This window comes from Oncorhynchus mykiss, chromosome 6 (genome assembly GCF_013265735.2).
Source record: "Oncorhynchus mykiss isolate Arlee chromosome 6, USDA_OmykA_1.1, whole genome shotgun sequence".
NCBI lineage: Eukaryota > Metazoa > Chordata > Actinopteri > Salmoniformes > Salmonidae > Oncorhynchus > Oncorhynchus mykiss.
This window is the reverse complement of record NC_048570.1, coordinates 46,814,696-46,837,346: the sequence shown is the minus strand read 5'-3', so window position 1 is coordinate 46,837,346 and position 22,651 is coordinate 46,814,696. Positions and strand designations below refer to the sequence as shown.

The 22,651-nt window shown below is 43.6% G+C and overlaps 1 protein-coding gene across 2 annotated transcripts in view; it reads right to left on the bottom strand.

Moving 5' to 3' along the window:
* rasgrf2b (Ras protein-specific guanine nucleotide-releasing factor 2b) overlaps positions 1-22,651 on the bottom strand; it is a 177,045-nt gene that overhangs the window by 62,658 nt on the left and 91,736 nt on the right. The window contains exons 8-16 of one of the 2 annotated variants that reach the window (XM_036980258.1): positions 10,005-10,198; positions 8,617-8,726; positions 8,373-8,491; positions 7,762-7,922; positions 7,449-7,515; positions 6,860-6,999; positions 6,281-6,363; positions 2,309-2,557; positions 701-793 (exon numbers count right to left, since the gene is read on the bottom strand). In XM_036980258.1, coding sequence (XP_036836153.1) covers positions 701-793; positions 2,309-2,557; positions 6,281-6,363; positions 6,860-6,999; positions 7,449-7,515; positions 7,762-7,922; positions 8,373-8,491; positions 8,617-8,726; positions 10,005-10,198 — 1,216 coding nt within the window. The remainder of the gene's footprint in view (positions 1-700; positions 794-2,308; positions 2,558-6,280; positions 6,364-6,859; positions 7,000-7,448; positions 7,516-7,761; positions 7,923-8,372; positions 8,492-8,616; positions 8,727-10,004; positions 10,199-22,651) is intronic. The other variant, XM_036980260.1, reaches the window with a different exon arrangement.

The following is a 22,651-nucleotide window of genomic DNA, read 5'->3' as shown; positions in this document are numbered from 1 at the left end:
ATGTATCCCCTCTTGATCACACATTCTTCTGTCTCTTATGTAGCAGGCGTAAGAATAAACATTATTATGGACTATGGTTATTTGTAGTTAATTATCACGTTTTCGTCACTAAACTATGTAGAACATTGGCCTGTTGGAAACTACAACTCCCCACAACAGTACATCGCACAGTTCGGGCATGATCTGATTTATCTGTAGAGAAACTACAGTGTGCGCGTTGAGCTCACAGAGAGAAAGAAAATGAAATGGGATTAAAATAATTCAACCAATGTCAGTCAATAAGTTGTTTTAAAAACCAAAAATTAACCGACATTTCAGTTAATCGCTCAGCACTAAGTGACACACAGACAGAGAGGGAAAGAGCCCAGTGGTCTTCCACAGTAGTCAGAAGGGAGAATATGCAGACGGAAGATGCTAGAGGGAGGGAGAAAGAAAACTAAGGACAGAGACATTGAGCGAAGGACAGGGAAAGGGAGCGGAGTAAAGAGCAAAATAGCCTTGAAGTCTCCTCTAAAAGAAAAGGTGCAGTGAAAAGATGCAAAAGTAAGGAAAGACGAGAAAGAGCGAGAGAGAGGGGAGAGGAGGAGAGAACACAAGTGAGAGGCAAAGAGAGAGGTACTTGGACAAGTCCAGGGACAGAAAGAGAAAGAGCAAGAGATAAAGCAGAGGGGGAGGGAGAGAGAGAGGCAGATTGTGTTACTTGGACTGATCCAGGGCTATCTTCCTGATCTTCAGGCTGTAGTCAGGACAGATGGACGTGATGGACAGGCGGTCAAATGAGTGGTACTGTACCCTGTGGAGGGGGGATGGAGAGGGAAGGGATATAACGGATGGAGGGGTGAGAGAAGGGGATGGGCAAGGGGTGATGGGGTGAGGATGAGAGAGGAGGGGATGGAGTGAGAAGAGGGGATGGGTGAGGGGGGATGCGGTGATGGGAAAGGTGGAGGATGGAGGAGTGAAGGTCAGGACAACATATATGTTTATTTATATATAACTGACAATGATCACAGGACATCAATGATCACAGGACATCAAAGCCGTTTCATGTTGAAACTATGTGTGAATTCATTATGCTTCATTATGCTCCAGGGTGAAGACTCCCCTAGGTCAGTGGAGGCTGCTGAGGGGAGGACGGCTCATAATAAGGGCTGGAACGAAGCAAATGGAATGGAATCAAACAAATGAAAACCACGTGTTTGATACCATTCCACTGATTCCGCTCCAGCCATTACCACGAGCCTGTCCTCCCCAATTAAGGTGCCACCAACCTCATGTGCCTTAGGTACAGATCTAGGATCGTCTTACCCTCCCCCAATTCTAACCTTAACAATTAGTGGGGAAAATGCCAAACTGACAAGATCAGTGTCTAGGAGCAAATACACCCTGTCATATACTGTAGGTGTGTGGGTCTCTGCTGTTGTTTCTGGTCTATGTTCTCTGGTAATGAGGTCATCCAGGAGTTGGCCTACACACACCTGCGCTGGACACAGGAAAAAGATAAGAAAAGAGGCACAGACTTTCCAGTTGAGAGGATCATTAGGTCTGGGCAGGAAAATGCATATACACAAAACACTGTCTTGGCAAATGTTTTGGCAAAATGAAACATTTTTCAAGCATCTGTTTTGCTAGTGTAACGGTTTTCTTGACTTGAAGGAGAGGCGGACCAAAGCGCAGCGTGGTTATTTTGATTCATGTTTAATAAAGCACTTCACATGAACAAACTAACAAAAACAAGAAACGTGAAAACCCAAAACAGTCCTATCTGGTGCAAACACAGAGACAGGAACAATCACCCACAAACACACAGTGAAACCCAGGCTACCTAAGTATGATTCTCAATCAGAGACAACTAATGACACCTGCCTCTGATTGAGAACCATACTAGGCCGAAACATAGAAATACACAAATCATAGAAAAACAAACATAGACTGCCCACCCCAACTCACGCCTTTACCATACTAAATAATGACAAAACAAAGGAAATAAAGGTCAGAACGTGACAGCTAGCAGTAAAATTGTTGTGTTTCGTTCAATTAACCCCTGGGCCACAAGTGGTCCTACACCACTCACCCTCCGTTCTGGGGCTGAAACAGCCAGGTGGAAAGGTCACAAAACACTCAGTCTCTCTCTCTCTCTCATACAACACACACACACAAAACACCAATAAAACTGGATAGAGAGAATAACAGGAGATATAATGAGGTGAGAGGTTTAGAGAAAACTCAACCCTCTGTAACATGAAAATGTGTGTGTGTGCACTTTTCTGTGAATGTGTGCATGTCATGCATGTTCTCTCTCGTGTATTACCTGACAGGTATAGAGGTGAAAGGTTTCTTGTAGATGTCAGCCAGTTTATCCATGACCACGGCAGCAGTAGTGAAGATACGGTAGGTGTGGAGGAAGGTGTTGAGGAAGTCGATGGAGAGGAAGCGCAAGTCCGTCAGCCTTTCCAGCAGCCGCTCGACGCTGGCGTAGCGAATCTGTGGGACCTTGCAGGAGTTGAGTGTCTTGCTGAAGCAAATGTCAACATCATCTTTATGGAGGCGCATATCAGATCTGATGGACGGAAACACACACACACACACACACACAATCACTAGTGATCTAATCATTGGATTGCTAGGATTACTCACACAGAAGTTTTAAGTATGGATAAACACTTAAAGTTGCAGTAAGTCATGTCAGAAGCTAGCAGATTAATTACTTACCGACAACCGCTGCAAATGCCAATAAAACATCACGTTTTCAAATTCACTTTCCTTGCTTTGTCTAACACTATAAATCAATCGATCAAAGGAGTTTTGTGGGTCAGAGTGCAGGATTTATTTAGTTTCATAGCACAAATATTTGTTTGCACATATCACAATGTTACAAACACTTAGTAAACTTCTGAAAAAAATGTGTGTTTGACCAGATACAATGTTATTTCACAGTAAACAAATTGACAACAGACTTTCAGCACGCATATTTGTGAGGACACTCAAAAAGCACGGCCGTTACACAAATGACTGATTGACTGAGAGAAATTGATGATAAAATTCTGGGGGCTGTCTTGTTAGACTTCAGTGAAGCTTTTAATATTATAGATCATAGTCTTTCTGGAAAAACGTATGTGTTATGGCTTTACACCCCCTGATATAATGTGGATAAAGAGCTACTTGTCTAACAGAACACAGAGGGTGTTTTTTAATGGAAGCCTCTCAAACATTATGCAGGTAGAAGCAGGAATTCCCCAGGGTAGCTGTTTAGGCACCTTGCTTTTTTCAATCTTTACTAATGACATGCCACTGGCTTTGAGTCAAGTGATCAGGTGCCACAAAGGGGGATAATGGGAAATTGCAGTTGGCTCAGAACAGGGCGGCATGACTGGCCCTTAAAAGTACACCGAGAGCTAACATTAATGACATGCATGTCAATCTCTCATGGCTCAAAGTGGAAGAGAGATTGACTTCCTCATTACTTGATTTTGTAAGAGGTTGATAAACTGAAGGTACTGAGCTGTCTGTTTAAAATACTAGCACACAGCTTGGACAACTATGCGTACCCCACAAGACATGTCACCAGAGTTCTCTACACAGTCCCCAAGTCCAGAACAGACCATGGGAGGCGCAAAGTACTACATAGAGCCATGACTAAATGAAACTCTATTCCACATCAGGTTACTGATGCAAGCAGTAGAATCAGATTAAAAAAGCAGATAAAAATAGACTTTATGGAACAGCGGGGACTGTGAAGTAACACACAGGCACAGACACATGCATACACACACACACATGGATTTTTCATTGTAGATATGTCGTTGTGGAGTATGGGCCTGAGGTCACACACTTAGTGTGTTGTGAATTCTGTACTGAATGTATTGTAATGTTTTTTAAATTGTATAACTGCCTTAAAACTTCTCTAGGATAGGGGGCAGCATTCAGAATTTTGGATGAAAAGCGTGATCAAATTAAACTGCCTGCTACTCATGCGCAGAAGATAAGATATGCATATTATTAGTATATTTGGATAGAAAACACTCTGAAGTTTCTAAAACTGTTTGAATCATGTCTGTGACTATAACAGAACTTATTTGGCAGGCGAAACACCGAGGACAAACCATTCAGATGTTATTTTTTGCGGTCACTCTTCAATAGGGTTTTCATTGGGAATTCAGATTGCAGTTCATATTGCTTCCACTGGATGTCAACAGTCTTTAGAAATTGGTTGAGGTTTTTCCTTTGAGAAATGAAGAAGTAACACTGTTCAGAATGAGGCTGAAGGGAAGTGTACTCTTTGTTAGAGGCGCGTGACCTGAAAGGAATCCACTTATCATAAATGTTGGTACATTTGTGGACAAAAGTCCAAAGAAAATAGCCAAGAAATCTGCATTAAAAAAATGAACACCACCACCAACTAAGGAGGTTTAGTCAAAAAAGCAGTGGCTTTTACAATAGCTGTGTTAAATACGGCAGTGTTCCTCACACCTGAGCCTGGAGGAAGTGCAGGCTCCTGTTTCAGCCAAGAAGTAACAAACCTGATCAACTATTCATAAATACTTTGAGTGGTATATTCAGGTATGTTAGCTCTGGGTTAGAACTAAGCCATACACACTGGAGCAAAAGCAGGTGTGACAGACACAGACATGTGTTAACGTATACAGTTTAAGTCGGAAGTTTGCAAACACTTAGGTTGGAGTCATTAAAACTCGTTTTTCAACCACTCCACACATTTCTTGTTAACAAACTAGAGTTTTGGCAAGTCGGTTAGGACATCTACTTTCTGCATGAAAAGTCATTTTTCCACCAATTGATTACAGACAGATTATTTCACTCTATCACAATTCCAGTGGGTCAGAAGTTTACATACACTAAGTTGACTGTGTCTTTAAACAGCTTGGAAAATTCCAGAAAATTATGTCATGGCTTTAGAAGCTTCTGATAGGCTAATTGAGTCATTTGAGTCAATTGGATGTGTACCTGTGGATGTATTTCAAGACCTACCTTAAACCCAATGCCTCTTTGCTTGACATCATGGGAAAAACAAAAGAAATCAGCCAAGATCTCAGAAAAAAATTGTAGACCTGCACAAGTCTGGTTCATCCTTGGGAGCAATTTCCAAACGCCTGAAGGTACCACGTTCATCTGTACAAACAATAGTACGCAAGTATAAACCCCATGGGACCACGCAGATGTCATACCGCTCAGGAAGGAGACGCGTTCTGTCTCCTAGAGATGAACGTACTTTGGTGCGAAAAGTGCAAATCAATCCAAGAACAACAGCAAATGACCTTGTGAAGATGCTGGAGGAAACAGGTACAAACGTATCTATATCCACAGTAAAAACGAGTCCTATATCGACATAACCTGAAAGGCCGCTCAGCAAGGAAGAAGCCACTGCTCCAAAACCACCATATAAAAGCCAGACTACGGTTTGCAACTGCACATGGGGACAAAGATCATACTTTTTGGAGAAATGTCCTCTGGTCTGATGAAACAAAAATAGAACTGTTTGGCCATAATGACCATCGTTATGTTTGGAGGAAAAAGGGGGAGGCTTGCAAGCCAAATAACACCATCCCAACTGTGAAGCACGGGGGTGGCAGCATCATGTTGTGGGGGTGCTTTGCTGCAGGAGGGACTGGTGCACTTCACAAAATAGATGGCGTCATGGAGGGAGGAAAATTATGTGGATATACTGAAGCAACATCTCAAGAGATCAGTCAGGAAGTTAAAGCTTGGTCGCAAATGGGTCTTCCAAATGGACAATGACCCCAAGCATACTTCCAAAGTTGTGGCAAAATGGCTTAAGGACAACAAAGTCAAGGTATTGGAGTGGCCATCACAAAGTCCTGACCTCAATCCTATAGAACATTTGTGGGCAGAACTGAAAAGGTGTGTGCGAGCAAGGAGGCCTACAAACCTGACTCAGTTACACCAGCTCTGTCAGGAGGAATGGGCCAAAATTCACCCAACTTATTGTGGAAAGCTTGTGGAAGGCTACCCGAAACATTTGACCCAAGTTAGACAATTTAAAGGCACTGCTACCAAATACTAATTGAGTGTATGTAAACTTCTGACCCACTGGGAATGTGATGAAAGAAATAAAAGCTGAAATAAATCATTCTCTATTATTATTCTGACATTTCACATTCTTAAAATAAAGTGGTGATACTAACTGACCTAAGACAGGGAATTATTACTAGGATTAAATGTCAGGAATTGTGAAAAACAGTTTGTATTTGTATTTGGCTAAGGTGTATGTACATTTCTGACTTCAACTGTATGTGGGCGCTCTTACTTGATCATGTGAGGCACGGTGACTTTGGAGTTCTCCTCGAATACACTAGTCATCAAACCATTACAGCGGATATTATCGATACACTAGAGAGAGAGGGCGAGAGAGATAGAGGAAAAGGGAGGAGAGGGAGAGTTAGTGCAGATAAGTGGAGTGAAAGATCAATCTAAACCTCAATCTGATATATTAGCAACATCGTAAAATGTCGTATGTAATTATGGTTTACAAGAAATGTATCAAAACCCTAAGGAAAGATATGTTGTTATTAAAGCTTTTCCTTTGACCTAATCTTTGTTTAGAATCAAGCCAAGCCTCAGAGGAGGTGCAGTGTGTGTGTGTGTGTGCATGCATGTGTGTGTGTGCGTGCGTGCATGTAGGGGGAACACTGGGTTAAAGGGGATGAGCCAAGCACAAACCAGGGTTTGACCCCTGGGGAACCAACCACTCTGTTTACTCCCTGCAAAGCCTCATGGGATACCCAGAGGGAAACACACGGTGCTGTTTGTGAACTTTTTGTTGTTCGGTTATTATTCCAAGAAGAGAAAGCGAGAAAGAGAAAGAGAAAGTGAGAGCGTTAGTTACCTGGCTGATGTCACTGGTCCAGGCAGCTTTCTCCTGTCGTGAGGGAGCCAACAAGACTACAGTGAAGGAGGGTGAGTCAGACGGCTCGATGATCAGCTTAAAGTCCAACTGACCGAATACCTGACCACCACTGGACTTCGCTAAAAACAAGGGAAGGGAGAGTGAGAAAGAAAACGAGAAGATTGGGTCACCTAGGGTGACAGTGTATTTTGGTATGACACGAGATAAAGATTAATACATGAATAAGATATAAGCTGGTCCACTTCATTTACCCCTGCAGTGTGTGTGTGTGTGTGTGTGTGTGTGTGTGTGTGTGTCACTCAAAGTTCCGTCCCTGGAAGTCTGTGAGTGAAAAGACCCCTCTGTAAGGTTAATGAGTGAGTGATGCCATAGGATCAGCATGAGTGTCATTTAAAGGGAAGGCTGTTAGCTGGTATTTGAAGGGATGTGAGGGTCAGCCAGAGCTTTATCTGTGGACACTTATCTTTTGACACTAATTAACCTGTATGGAGACAGAGACTTAATGAGCCTGTCTGAGTCACTGCATAGATCTAAAGGACTGGGGTTGGTTAACACACACACTACTCACAGTCGTCGTCGCTGGTCTCTGTTTCTTCTATGAGGGTACATTCTATCAGAGATAGGACTCCACCTTGCTGCAGAGAGAGGTCCGAGGTCATTGACTGTTTGTGTTTTTTTTGTGTGCTTAAAATATGACTAGGTCCCAATTCTCCACCTTTCTCCCAAAGTGTACAATTACACAAATTCTCTCATGGATTTAACAATGGTGGAAACTCATTCTACCAATATGATTTTAAATCCAACCCCGGGAGTATGTAACTGCACACTTCTGGAAAAGGGTGGAGAATTATAGCCAGTAAGTATGCGTGTGTGTGGCTCACCTTGAGCAGGTGCAGCTTGCCTCCTGAGCTGCGTGTGCAGATCAGAAAGTGTTTTGTAAACAGGAAGCACTGTCTCTCTGCTTCCTTCTTCAGAGACAGAGAGCCCAGACGCACCTTACTGAGCTTACCCCTCTCCACCGACGGCAGCTGAATCAGAGAACCTGGCGGGGGAGGGCAATGGGGGAGAGAGGGAGGAGGGAGTAAGAGGTGGTGTTGAGAGACAGGAAGAGTGGGGAGAGGTGAGTGTGAGAAAAAATTTAAAAAGCCTTGTCCAAGCCAGAACTGCCCATCTCCTGTTTCTGTAGCGTGAGGCAGCTTGATGTACAAAAACAGACCCTGGACAGAACGCTAGTTTATCGCAGGGCCTTACCCCCAATCAATCTCCTTAATGCCAAGCAGAGAGGTATCAAGTCCCATTTTTAGACTCTTTGGTATGACTCAACCAGGGATTGAACCCCCAACCTTCCAATCACGGGGAGGACAGTCTAACCACAAGGCCACTGAGATGGATATGAGAAATACTGTTACATAAACAATGGTTTGTGTCATGAATGTGTAAGTGAATTCTGATGTGTGTGGGCATATACCTGTGTGTGTGTGTGCACGCTCACCCTGTCTGACGAAGGTCTGACTGGTGTCCAGTAGTATATCACATCCCTCTACAATCATCCTCTCGATGGCCAGGTTCTTACGGATGTTCTCTGTATCACTCACCTCATCATGCATCACCCTGAGGAAACACACAAACATATACTATATGAAATGTCTAAGAGGTGATAATTCATACCTGAATGTGTTGAGGTATTCGTACTCATTGATACACCCACAAATAAACACACACACACAAACACACACCTTGACAGCTCCTCTAGTTTGGACTTGGCGAACTCCAGGCTCTTGCGCTCTACGTGTTCGTGCGGAGTGTGCGCCAGCAGCTCATGCAGAGTGATGATGTAACGAGGAATCTGAGAAAAACAAATAGAGGAAGAAAGGAAGAGAGAGATAGAGGGTAATTGGCTGAAGGGTGAGGTATTTAATTGAGACTTTATGGTTTGAATGTTTATGAGCAAGGCCACAGATAGGGTTCTACAAGAAGGTATTTGCTAGGTGAGTGTGTATGGTACCTAGAACATGTGGTATGTGAGGATGTATTTGTGTGTTGGAGTGAGTGTGTGCATGCATTGCGTGTGTGCAGGCATGTGTGAATAAGTGTGCGTTACCGCTACTCCCCTCAGGGGTCCGATGTCGCCGGTATACTAACCACCGGTCCTGGGATCCATCATTACGCACACCTGGTATCAATCATTACGCGCACCTGCACGTCAGACACACCTGGACTCCATTACCTCACTTATTACCTCCCCTATACGCTACTCGTGTTTGTGATATTGCTCGATGTTCCGTTCATTAAACTCACCACCTGCACTTGCTTTCCGACTCCCAGCGTATACGTTACAGAACATTTGGTTTGTGGTGGTGTGAGTGCATGCGTGCGTGTGTGTGTGTGTGAGTTGAACAAATCAGAATGGTCACATTTGCGCGATCGATTTTCTATCGCTCATTTGCACATTATGTCAATGATGTCACTGTGTGAGGCTGTAGGTCAATTAACCTTGTCGGAGTGGGCGCCCTGATTCTAGTTTGTGAGCTAGGCAGGCTACTGCCTGGGAAGGTCTACCACTCAGAAGTATGAGATCGGGAGGCAGGGGGGTAGGTTCACCTCAGGTCTCTCCACTGGAAGCCCAAGGGAGGGGGAGCGGGGGAATCTATCAAATAGCGCACCTCTAACTTTGTACAGTACTAATGCAATTAGTAAAATTAGTCACACTAGAAAATGCTACCAAAGAAACCACAATTCATTCATAATATGAATATATATAGTTTCACAGACATATTGTTGCATTTCTTTTCTGGTTTGTGCGAAATTGTGAAGAATAATCCAAAACCAGTCTGCACACCAATGTGAATTGGTTTAGTCTTGACTCTTGGTTGACAGTGTTGGGTGATGGGTAATGTATTGATGCGCGAGTGCCAAATCCACACATTTGTTTCTATTTGTCTTTGTTACTACTTTTTCATATTTGAGTCTTTGTATTTATATTGTTTTAAATGTTATGATTATTTATTTGTGTTCCAAATGTCTGAATAAAATATGTTAGTGCAGAATGGGGCTTTTTTTTTGGGGGGGGGCGGGGGGGGGGGGGCTTGGAACCACTACTGATGCGCGTGCATGTGTGTGTTACCTGGAACATGGGGTATGTGAGGAAGGTCTCCAGCATCCTGCCCTCACAGGCAGCATTAGCCTCATACTGCTTCAGCAGCTTATCGAAGTCTCGGTTCTGCTTGCAGTTGGCCAGCACTTGCAGGCTGTACTGGTGGTTCCTCACAAACTCCTGGTAGATGTTCAGCATAGGCAGCAGGATGTCAAACAGGTCCGCTAGACACACACACACACACAAATGTATAAATATATTCTACAGTACACGACAGGCTGGTTTCCCAGACACAGATTAAGCCTAGTCCTGAACTAAAAAGCTCTTTCAATGGAGAATCTCCATTGAATAGAAATACAAGACATAGAACTCAAATATATAACAAATAGGGGCCAGGTAGAGTGAACAATAAAAGAACTAAGCTAAAATGAGATTAGATTAGCATTAGAGCCTGTTCAGTTTGGCCTGTCCCTGGCCATGTCTCAACGCATTTTCCTCTTACACAACCCATTCCTTACAGGCTGGTCTCCTAGGAAATGCTTATCGGTAGGCTGTTGAGGTTTTTAGGAGGAGAAATTATGGGATGTCAAGCCATTGTATGTGTGTGTGTGCGAGAGAGAAAGTGATGAGACGTTGTTTCAATAAGATGAGTGTGTGTGTGTCTGTGTGCCTGAGATAGGCAGCAGTAAGACATCAAGGCCAATTCAGCACTGAGGAACTGACCTTGATGTCAGTGCAAGACTGGGGTGTTTGTCTTGCATTGTCTGTGAGTGTGTGTGTTTTGACCAATATCCTCTTCATAACAAAGCTCTTAGTTTCTAGAACTGCAAGACCAAAAATAGTTTGTGTAGTCCTGTGAAACCGGCCCTATGACCCCAATTAAGTCACTTCCTGCAATTAGACAGACAGACAGGCAGACACAGACAGGCAGACACAGACAGGCAGACAGACAGACACATTTTATTTTATTTTATTTCACCTTTATTTAACCAGGTAGGCAAGTTGAGGACAAGTTCTCATTTACAATTGCGACCTGGCCAAGATAAAGCAAAGCAGTTCGACACATACAACGACACAGAGTTACACAAGGAGTAAAACAAACATACAGTCAATAATACAGTATAAACAAGTCTATATACGATGTGAGCAAATGAGGTGAGATAAGGGATGTAAAGGCAAAAAAAGGCCATGGTGGAAAAGTAAATACAATATAGCAAGTAAAACACTGGAATGGTAGATTTGCAGTGGAAGAATGTGCAAAGTAGAAGTAAAAAATAATGGGGTGCAAAGGAGCAAAATAAATAAAATAAATACAGTAGGGAAAGAGGTAGTTGTTTGGGCTAAATTATAGGTGGGCTATGTACAGGTGCAGTAATCTGTGAGCTGCTCTGACAGTTGGTGCTTAAAGCTAGTGAGGGAGATAAGTGTTTCCAGTTTCAGAGATTTTTGTAGTTCGTTCCAGTCATTGGCAGCAGAGAACTGGAAGGAGAGGCGGCCAAAGAAAGAATTGGTTTAGGGGGTGACCAGAAAGATATACCTGCTGGAGCGCATGCTACAGGTGGGTGATACTATGGTGACCAGTGAGCTGAGATAAGGGGGGACTTTACCTAGCAGGGTCTTGTAGATGACATGGAGCCAGTGGGTTTGGCGACGAGTATGAAGGGAGGGCCAGCCAACGAGAGTGTACAGGGGGGTAGTATATGGGGCTTTGGTGACAAAACGGATTGCACTGTGATAGACTGCATCCAATTTGTTGAGTAGGGTATTGGAGGCTATTTTGTAAATGACATCACCAAAGTCGAGAATTGGTAGGATGGTCAGTTTTACAAGGGTATGTTTGGCAGCATGAGTGAAGGATGCTTTGTTGCGAAATAGGAAGCCAATTCTAGATTTAACTTTGGATTGGAGATGCTTGATGTGGGTCTGGAAGGAGAGTTTACAGTCTAACCAGACACCTAGGTATTTGTAGTTGTCCACGTATTCTAAGTCAGAGCCGTCCAGAGTAGTGATGTTGGACGGGCGGGCAGGTGCAGGCAGCGATCGGTTGAAGAGCATGCATTTAGTTTTACTTGTATTTAAGAGCAATTGGAGGCCACGGAAGGAGAGTTGTATGGCATTGAAGCTTGCCTGGAGGGTTGTTAACACAGTGTCCAAAGAAGGGCCAGAAGTATACAAAATGGTGTCGTCTGCGTAGAGGTGGATCAGAGACTCACCAGCAGCAAGAGCGACATCATTGATGTATACAGAGAAGAGAGTCGGTCCAAGAATTTCATCCTGTGGCACCCCCATAGAGACTGCCAGAGGTCCGGACAGCAGACCCTCCGCAGGAAGGTCCACATGCAGGAAGTTGGGCAGACAGACAGACATTTTATACCAATATCCTCTTCAGAATTCATAACAGGGGGGCGCTAGAGAGTGTGCTATGGAATATATGTGTTTTGTTGAGCTCTGCTCAATTTTGAAACAAATTCATATTTAACATTTATTTAACTAGGCAAGTCAGTTAAGAACAAATTCTTACTTACAATGATGGCCTACCCCGGCCAAACCCTAACCCTAACCCGGACGACGTTGGGGCAATTGTTGGGGCAATTGTGCGCCGCCCTATGGGACTCCCAATCACAGCCGGTTGTGATACAGCCTGGAATCGAACTCCCAATCACAGGGTCTGTAGTGTCTGTCTGTCTGTCTAATTACAGGAAGTGACTTAATTGGGGGTCATAGGGGCGGTTTCGCAGGACTAAAAGGGTTTAATATTACCAAATTGAACATATTTGTGACCGGGGGACCCGGCCTATGAAATCTGAAGTCAATCTACACAAACTATTTTTGGTCTTGCAGTTCTAGAAACTAAGAGCTTTGTTATGAAGAGGACTCACTGAGATGTAGTGCCTTAGACCACTGCGCCACTCGGGAACCCGAGTGGAAACAGATTAGGTATTTTCTTAACATACCCACTGTATACATTGACATCCCCATTTGCCTGAATCATGCTTTCCACCCTGTATTGGATGATTTGGTGTTTTCACAGTGGGGGGAGATGGGGCTCACAACAATCAATAACTTGTACATTGATGGTCATTTAGCTTAATTTCAACAGTTACAGGGTAAGTTTAACATGCCAGCAACACAGTTTCTTAAGGACACATCCCACAGTATGGCATTAAGCCAAATAATCCTACATTAGATAGCCTTATCCTTGTCAAACCTCATTCAAAAGGGTTGGTCACTAGACTATGATAGACTATGACCACAAAGAGGTATCCGCATACACTACTAAAACGCCTTGGGAGCAGGAACTTGGTTCATAAATCTCAGATGAGGACTGAGTAGGAGCTCTCAGGAATATAAATCACAGTTCAGTGAATGCCAGACACAACCTTGTTCAGTTTAAGGTGATACACAGGTTGCATTACTCAAAAGTGAAACTGCATAAAATATTCCCAGACACCTCACCACTGTGTGAGACGTTCAAGCAGGAGGAAGGGACTTTGACCCACTTATTTTGGACATATCCTAAGTTACATGTTTACTGGGCTCTCATTTTTGATTACTTATCTAAAGCCATTGATAGAGTTATAGCCCCAGACCCATTGATCGCTTTGATACAGTTTGATACAGTTGATGGGAATAACCAGGAAGGGAAAGCTGTCTCTCTTTGTACTCTTGCAATTTTGGAAATTGGAGACTGTACCTACCTTTGAAATGTGGTTACGGGATTTAGGGAATGTAATGCACATGGAAAAGTTTCTATACAATACCTCCAATAGAAGTCCAATGTTTTACAAAATATGGCAGCCGATACTGGATAAATGTTATATTCCGCCTTCACTGTACTTCACTCAATATGTACTTTTGGTTTAACTACACTGCGTGTAATGACTATAAGCTGTCTTCTTATAATATGTACCACCTAATAGGATTTTTTTTATTTATTTTATAATTCTGTGTGAGTTAAGTTTTGTTTTGCCCTCTAAATTTGCCATCTCATTCAACAGTACAATGAATGTCAATGTTTGTGTCTCTGTATTTTTTCTATTGGAAAATAATAAACATATTACAAAAAATAAAGATTCATAACAAGGCTCTCTTTAGTTTCTAGAACTGCAAGAGGTCAAAAATGCTTTTGGGTCGATTGACTTGAAATGTAACACACTTTCTGTTTCCAAAGGAAACTGAACCTCAACACAAGGCATCCCTTGTGGTCATGATTAGTTGTTTGCAAGGACGGTTAGCTAGCTCAATAGCAGTCAAAGGGGGCGTCATACATAGTTACGTGAGGGCTGTAGGTATTACTTTTCTATGGAAAAAAAGCCTGGTTCTCTGTAGGAATAGTTAATTTCACATGGTCAGATGTAGGCTTGCATTCATCGGGAGGGTCTGTTGAACGATCCCATGCGTGAGTTTTGCTAATGTCACTCAAAAGCACACTAGGTCAGCCTACCTTTCTGCCATGTGGTGGGGGGAGGGGCAGATTCATGAATTGTCTAGAGTTGAGGCCTTAACCCTAAGTTCATGTCCACTCCCAGCTCAATGCCAAACCTAGCCTCAGCCCCAGGGTAGCTGTTTAGGCCCCTTGCTTTTTCAATCTTTAATAATGACATGCCACTGGCTTTGAGTAAGGCCAGTGTGTCTATGTATGCAGATGACTCAACACTATACACTTCAGCTACTACAGCGACAGAAATGACTGAAACACTTAACAAAAAGCTGCAGTTAGTTTCGGAAAGGAATAAGTTAGTCCTAAACATTTCCAAACTTCAAAGCATTGTATTTGGGACAAATTATTCACTAAACCCTAAACTTCAACTAAATATTGTATCTTGTAAACTGTCATGGTCAAAACATATTGATACAACAGTAGCTAAAATGGGGAGAAGTCTGTCCATGATAAAGCGCTGCTCTGCCTTCTCAACAACTCTATCAACAAGGCAGGTCCTGTGATCAGGTGCCACAAAGAGGGACTTAGGAAAATTGCAGTTGGCTCAGAACAGGGCGGCATGACTGGCCCTTAAAAGTGTACGGAGAGCTAACATTAATGACATGCATGTCAATCTCTCACAGCTCAAAGTGGAAGAGAGATTGGCTTCATCATTATTTGTTTTTGTAAGAGGTGTATTGAGCTGTCTGTTTAAAATACTAACACACAGATCGGACACCCATGCATACCCCACAAGACATGCCACCAGAGGTCTCTTAACAGTACCCAAGTCCAGAACAGACTATGGGAGGCGCACAGTCCTACATAGAGCCATGACTACATGGAAATCTATTCTACATCAGGTAACTGATGTTCCACATCAGGTAACTGATGCAAGCAGTAGAATCAGATGTAAAAATCAGGTAAAAATACACCTTATGGAACAGCGGGGACTGTGAAGCAACACAAACATAGGCACAGACACATGCATATACACACACACGATAACATACGCACTATACACACACGTACACATGGATTTTGCGTTGTAAATATGTGGTAGTGGAGTGTGGGCCTGAGGGCACACACTTAGTGTGTTGTGAATTCTGTAATGAATGTATTGTAATGTTTGTCAAATTGTATAACTGCCTTAATTTTGACGGACCCCAGGAAGAGTATAATGGGGATCTATAATAAAAACAAATACAAACATCTGAATCACTACAAAACTTATTCTATGACCGCTTATACACTATATTAGGCCCTGCCTTTGGAACTTTGGTTTTCCTAGACATGGCTGCTATATTGTGATCACTACATCCTGTGGATTTGGATACTGCTTTAAAGCAAAAGTATGCAGCATTAATAAAGGTGTGATCAATACATGTTGATGATTTCATTCCTGTGCTGTTTGTAAATACCCTGGTAGGTTGACTGAAAGAAATTCCACAAATTAACTTTTAACTAGGCACACCTTTAAATTGAAATGCATTCCAGGTGACTTACCTCATGAAGTTAGTTGAGAGAATGACAGGAGTGTGCAAAGCTGTCATCAAGGCAAAGAGTGGCTACTTTGAAGAATCTCAAATATAGAATATATTTTGATTTGTTTAATACTTTTTTGGTTACTACATATTTAATATGTGTCCTTTCATAGTTTTGTACATCTTCACTATTATTCTACAATGGAGAAAATAGTAAAAAATAAATAAAAACACTGTCATGAGTAGGTGTGTCCAAATGTGTATTTTGACAATGAGTCTCCATTGGTCCGCTAGTTTTGGAGTGATGGTTCGTCTTAACCCAATCAATAAACATGATAGATAGGCTCTTTTTCTATTTCCTACTTAAGTAGACGGTCTGACGTCACCACTACGCACCAAATCATCCCACCTGTGCCCTCATGTCCTGAACATGGCGAACCAGTTACCAACACCTAAGTAGTTAGATGGTTTGTCATTAAATCTAATATCTATAACATTGAATGACAAACCATCTAACTACTTAGGTAAACATATGAATTACCTGTTGCACAACGTTCAGCGCAGGTGTTGGTAACTGGTTCACCATGTTCAGGACATGAAGGCACAGGGGGGAGACTTGGCTTGTAGTGGTGACATCAGACATCTACTTTTTATTTTCATTTTTTTATTTCACCTTTATTTAACCATGCAGGCTAGTTGAGAACAAGTTCTCATTTACAACTACGACCTGGCCAAGATAAAGCAAAGCAGTGTGACAAAAAACAACACAGAGTTACACACAGGATAAACAAAAGTACAGTCAATAACACAATAGAAAAATATATATACAGTGTGTGCAAATGGAGTACGGAGGTAAGGCAATAAATAGGCCATAGTAGTGAAGTAATTACAATTTAGCAAATTAACACTGAAGTGATAGATGTGCAGATGAAGATGTGCAAGTAGAATACTGGTGTGCAAAAGAGAAAAAAGTCAATAAAAACTATAAAAACAATATGGGGATGAGGTAGGTAGTTGGGTGGGCTATTTACAGATGGGCTATGTACAGCTGCAGCGATCAGTAAGCTGCTCAGATAGCGGATGCTTGAAGTTAGTGAGGGAGATATAAGTCTCCAACTTCAGTGATTGTTGCAATTCGTTCCAGTCATTGGCAACAGAGAACTGGAAGGAAAGGCGGCCAAAGTGGGTGTTGGCTTTCGGGATGACCAGTGAGATATACCTGCTGGAGCGCGTGCTGCAAGTGGGTGTTGTTATGGTGATCAGTGAGCTGAGATAAGGCGGTGCTTTACCTAGCAGAGACTTATAGATGACCTGGAGCCAGTGGGTCTGGCGACGAATATGAAGCGAGGGCCAGCCAATGAAAGCATACAGGTCACAGTGGTCGTGACAAAACGGATGGCACTGTGATAGACTGCATCCAGTTTGCTGAGTAGAGTGTTGGAGGCTATTTTGTAAATGACATCGCCAAAGTCGAGGAACGGTAGGATAGTCAGTTTTACGAAGGTATGTTTGGCAGAGTGAGTGAAGGAGGCTTTGTTGTGAAATAGGAAGCCGATTCTACATTACATTTTGGATTGGAGATGCTTAATATGAGTCTGGAAGGAGAGTTTACAGTCTAGCCAGACACCTATTTATTTGTAGTTGTCTACATATTCTAAGTCTGAACCGGACAGATTATTGATGCTGGTCGGGCAGGCGGGTGCAGGCAGCGATCGGTTGAAGAGCATGCATTTAGTTTTACTAGCTTTTAACAGCAGTTGGAGGCCACGGAAGGAGTGTTGTATGGCATTGAAGCTCGTTTTAGAGGTTTGTTAACACAGTGTCCAAAGAAGGGCCAGATGTATACAGAACGGTGTTGTCTGCGTAGTGCTGGATCAAGGAATCACCCGCAGAAAGAGCGACATCATTGATATATACAGAGAAAAGAGTCGGCCCGAGAATTGAACCCTGTCATACCCCATAGAGACTGCCAGAGGTCCGGACAACAGGCCCTCCGATTTGACACACTGAACTCTCTGAGAAGTAGAATTAGTACTTTAAGTAGGCAATATAAAAAAAGCCTGTCTATCATGTTCATTGATTGGGTTAAGACGAACCGTCACTCCAAAACTAGCGGACCAATGGAGACTCATCAATGGAGACTCCCTCCTCCCTCTAAACCCCGTTCTTCACGGAAAAATTATTCCAAAACTCGCAATCGAAAAGACTGGCAGGGAAAGCAAAGAAACATAGAAAGAAAAGATACGAGTAGCGTAACCAAAAGGCAGTACATGCAGGCATGAGTGTGGGCAAAATGTATTCAATAGGATTTGTGGCTGGGAAAGTTTAACCGAAAATTATTTTTGCATTCTTTTCAAAAAATGTTTTTAATAATTTGTCAGAGTTTTGCTCTCGCCTTAATTTTTTAGGGTTTTGCTTTTGATGTCTTATTTTTGTTTACAATTCTATACATTTTACTTCAATTGTTTGGTTTTTGATTTCAACATTTATTTCACCCATCCTTGAAAATATGTGTACATTCTCAACTTTATTTTTCATGTTCACAATGTATTTTATTTTGAATTCGATACATATGGCGTGAAATTGACCCCATACTACGGGACCAAAACAGCAGAGAAGCTTAGCTTCGCTCTTCAATGCTCCTGGTTGTTGAGGAAACTCCTGCAACAATCATTACGCACACATGCGTCTCATCATCAGTCACACCTGGACTTCATTACTCCCTTTATTACATAGCCTTTATATAGCACTCTTTTGTTGTCAGTCATCAGGTAGTATTTTTTATGTTATTATTAAACTCACTAACTGCACCTGCTTCCTGACTCCCTGCGTCTACAATACAGAACGCTACCTCAACAAATGGATGCAGCAGTTAACCAAGACCTCTCCCAGATGGTCAGCGAACAGGGACACCTACTTCTTCAACACCATGACCACTCATTTGGGCATGGCTATGGATGAGGTCCTCCATGTTCTTCAACGAGTCACCATTACTCAAGGGGTGTCATCTCCAAACAACGGAAGATTCTCTACCACAAGTGGACCCAGCGAGCCAGTACCCCTGCCTATCCAGTACTCCATCCTGGTCAGTGATACCTGATTGTCCCTTCAGGACAAATATGACGGGACTACTCCAGTGCTCCCTCTATTTCGCTCATCAGATGGGAGCTGCCACCACCACCTAGGACTGAGCCACGCCGTCTGGGAGAGAGGAGAGGAAGAGCTGGGTTCAGACCACGGCAGGATGTCCAGACCATGGTGGAGTACGCGCTCACCATTCAGACAGTGGCAGCATCCAGCAGATGGAATGAGCTGGTGCTCCGCAGCCTATTCAGAAGAGGACTGCGCGAAGAGGTCCAGATGTAGTTGGCGTGCCGAGACGACAACATATCCTTGGATGCCCTCATCGCGATGGCCACCTGTCTGGATAACCTTCTTCGGGAGCACCATGCATGCCCCCATCGCCTCTCTCCCTCCTCCGTTAATCTTTCTGAGTCAGAGCCTGAACCCATGGAGCTGGGGGCCACACGTTTCTCCGCGGCTGAGCGACGCCATCTTAGACAGCTGGGGCTCTGTCCTTATTATGAACAGGATGGGCACCAGATTCAACGGTGTCCGATTCGTTCTAAACGGGGGTCCACAGGAGCAGAGAGACAACCACATGATCAACCCTAGTACGATTTCACTGGTTCATGTCCGTTCATGTTTTGTTTCTAGAGCTCTAGTGGACTCCGGTGCTGTGGGGAATTTTATCGACCAGGCCCTCGCTTCCTCCCTTAACATTACCTCATACCCACCTCATACCCACTCATAATCACCGACTGGGCACCCGAATGCCGGAAGACCTGCTTACCTTTTCCCTGTGGTTCCACATTGCTTGAGAGCCCTGCAGTTGCCCTTCAGCCCAACATCCTGGAGGTATACCAAGATCTTCGGGACGTTTTTTCCAAGACCCGCGCCACCTGCCTCCCTCCTCATCGCTCCTGGGACTGTGCCATCGACCTGCTTACAGGCTCTGCATCTATCTTCTGTCAGTGGCCGAAACCAAGGCTATGGAGGAGTACATCCAGGAGGCCCTCCAGCAGGGTTTCATTTGCACATCCACCTCCCCTGCATCAGCAGGCTTCTTCTTCATGGCCAAGAAGGACGGAGGATTGCGCCCATGCATCGATTACAGAAATTTGAATTCCATCACCACGAAGTACCGCTACCCTCTGCCCTTGGTGCCGGCCACGATTGAACAGCTCCGCGGGGCCCGTTTTGTCAACAAGTTGGATCTGTGGAGTACCTACAATTTTATCCGCATCCGGGAGGGGGATGAATGGAAGATGGCCTTCAGAACGATGTCCGGTCACTACGAGTACTTGGTGGTGCCTTTTGGATTAGCTAATGCTCGGTCAGTGTTCCAGGCATTCGTCAACGAGGTGTTCCGGGACATGCTCGGGCGCCAGGTGGTCATCTATATCGACGACATCCTGGTCTACTCGCCTACCTTGGAGAAGCACATTGCTTACGTCCGAGTAGTCCTGGAATGCCTCATGGCCGACCACTTGTACGTTAATGCAGAGAATTGCCAATTCCATCAGGAGGAGGTCTCCTTTCTGGGTTACCATATTGGCCCGCAAGGAGTCATGATGAATGAGAGGAAGGTGGATGCTGTCAGGTCATGGCCAGTCCCAACCACCATAAAAGGGTTACAATGTTTTTTTGGATTTGCCAACTTTTACAGCCAATTCATTAAGAACTTTAGCTTGATCACCTCACCTCAAGGTGAAGCCTTGTTTCACCTCCGCCCCGTTGCTTAAACATCCAGATCCTACGCTGCCCTTCGTGGTGGAAGTGGACACTTCAGAAGTAGGTGTGGGGGCTGTCCTGTCCCAACGTTAAGGTAATCCATATTAGAGGTCGACCGATTAATCGGAATGGCCGATTAATTAGGGCCGATTTCAAGTTTTCATAACAATCGGAAATCTGTATTTTTGAGCCGCCGATTTGCCGTTTTTTATACCTTTATTTAACTAGGCAAGTCAGAGGTTTAATTAAACCTCTTATGGCTGCGATCCCTGTACAGGGATCAACATCAGGGGACATTTCAGAGTGACAACTAAAAATACAACGTCGTAACATTAAACATTCTTGAAAATGCAAGTGTCTTACACCCTTCAAAAGATTAGAATCTTGGTAATCAAACTACGTTTTCCAATTTAAAATAGCTATTACAGAGAACAAATACCATGCTTTTGTTTGAGAAGAGCAATCAACAACAGAAACAGTTTCCGCCATGACAGTTTTTACACATTCACATCTGAAGGTAAAATTATGACTTACATTCTGATATCTAGTATGTAATGGTTTTGGGTTGGACCACCATTCTTTGTTTGTAAATGCACGCGTAAGGAACTCCATTCTCGCCTTGACTATCAGAGGACTTGCTGTGACGCTTGTTATGCGCAGCAGTATTTGAGAAAGTTGTATTTTCAACGATTTCATTGAAGATATAATGGCGAATAAATCAGGAAAAGCGAAGTCAAAGTCTAAAGTGAAAGTGAAAAAGTGAAAGTGAGACAGATTTTTTGTTTGAGGAATCTTTGAGTGTTATGGTTCAAACAGGAACTGAGGAGCTGTTTCTGCAAGGACAGGACATACTTCTGGACGGGTAAGTGCTAATGCACTTTTATTTCATAAAACGGAAATAAGAGCAAGATATCAGAATGTAAGTTCCGACCATCGGAACCTGGAGTACATACTGAACCCACGTCTTCACCAGATTCGATTTCACGCTGACATGTAGCCCAGGTTAAAAACACATCAAAGCCGATGCCCTGTCTATGATTCGGGAGAGGTTCCTGTCTTGAGTGCATCCATAATCCTACCCTCTTGAATCGTAGCCCCCATGCTCTGGGACCTAGATGTGGACAGTTGCCAGGCCTTGGAGAGGGAACCCACAACTGCCACCTGTCGTCCTGAGCGCACCTACGTTCCGACGGGGATAAGGGATTGGCTATTGACCTGGGCACACACAGCTGCCGTTGCTAGACATCCAGATCACCCACACCATTCAGTCCAGTGCTGGAAAGTCCTGGTGGCCCACCTTGGCGCAGGACGTCATTCGTTATGTCAACTCCTGCTCCATATGTGCCCAATCCAAATCCCCCGGAACGCTCCAGCAGGGAAACTACTTCACGTGCCTCAGATTCCCAGGTCTTATCTGTCCATTGACTTTGTCACTGATCTCCCCTCTTCTAATGGTTTTACCTCCATATTGGTGATAGTGGACAGTTTCTTTAAATCATGTAGTTTCATCATGCCTTTCTCGTCTCCTACCGCTCTCCAGGTCGCTGAGGCACTGTTCCAGCAGGCCTTCCGGCACTGTGGCCCGACCGTGGCCCCAAATTCACATCAAGTGTATGGAAGGCTTTCATGGAGAAGCTAAGGGTCACAGTCAGCCTCACTTCCAGGTACTGGCCTCAGTCTAACAGGCAGGTGGAGAGGATGAACCAGGAGCTGGGGAGGTTCCTGAGGTGCCACTGCCAGGACCAGCAGGGGGCTGGGGCCTGATTCCTTCCTTAGGCTGAATACGCCTAGAATTCATTGCCACACTCCTCTACCGGGCTGACTCCCTTCCAGTGTGTTCTTAGAAACGTTTTTATAAAACTTAAAAACTAAATAAAAAATAGTAAAGTGGATCTGAAAACTAACTGAAAATAAACTGATTTTAAATAAAAACCTTGAAACTAATAGAAATAAAAACGAACATAAAAACGATAATAAAA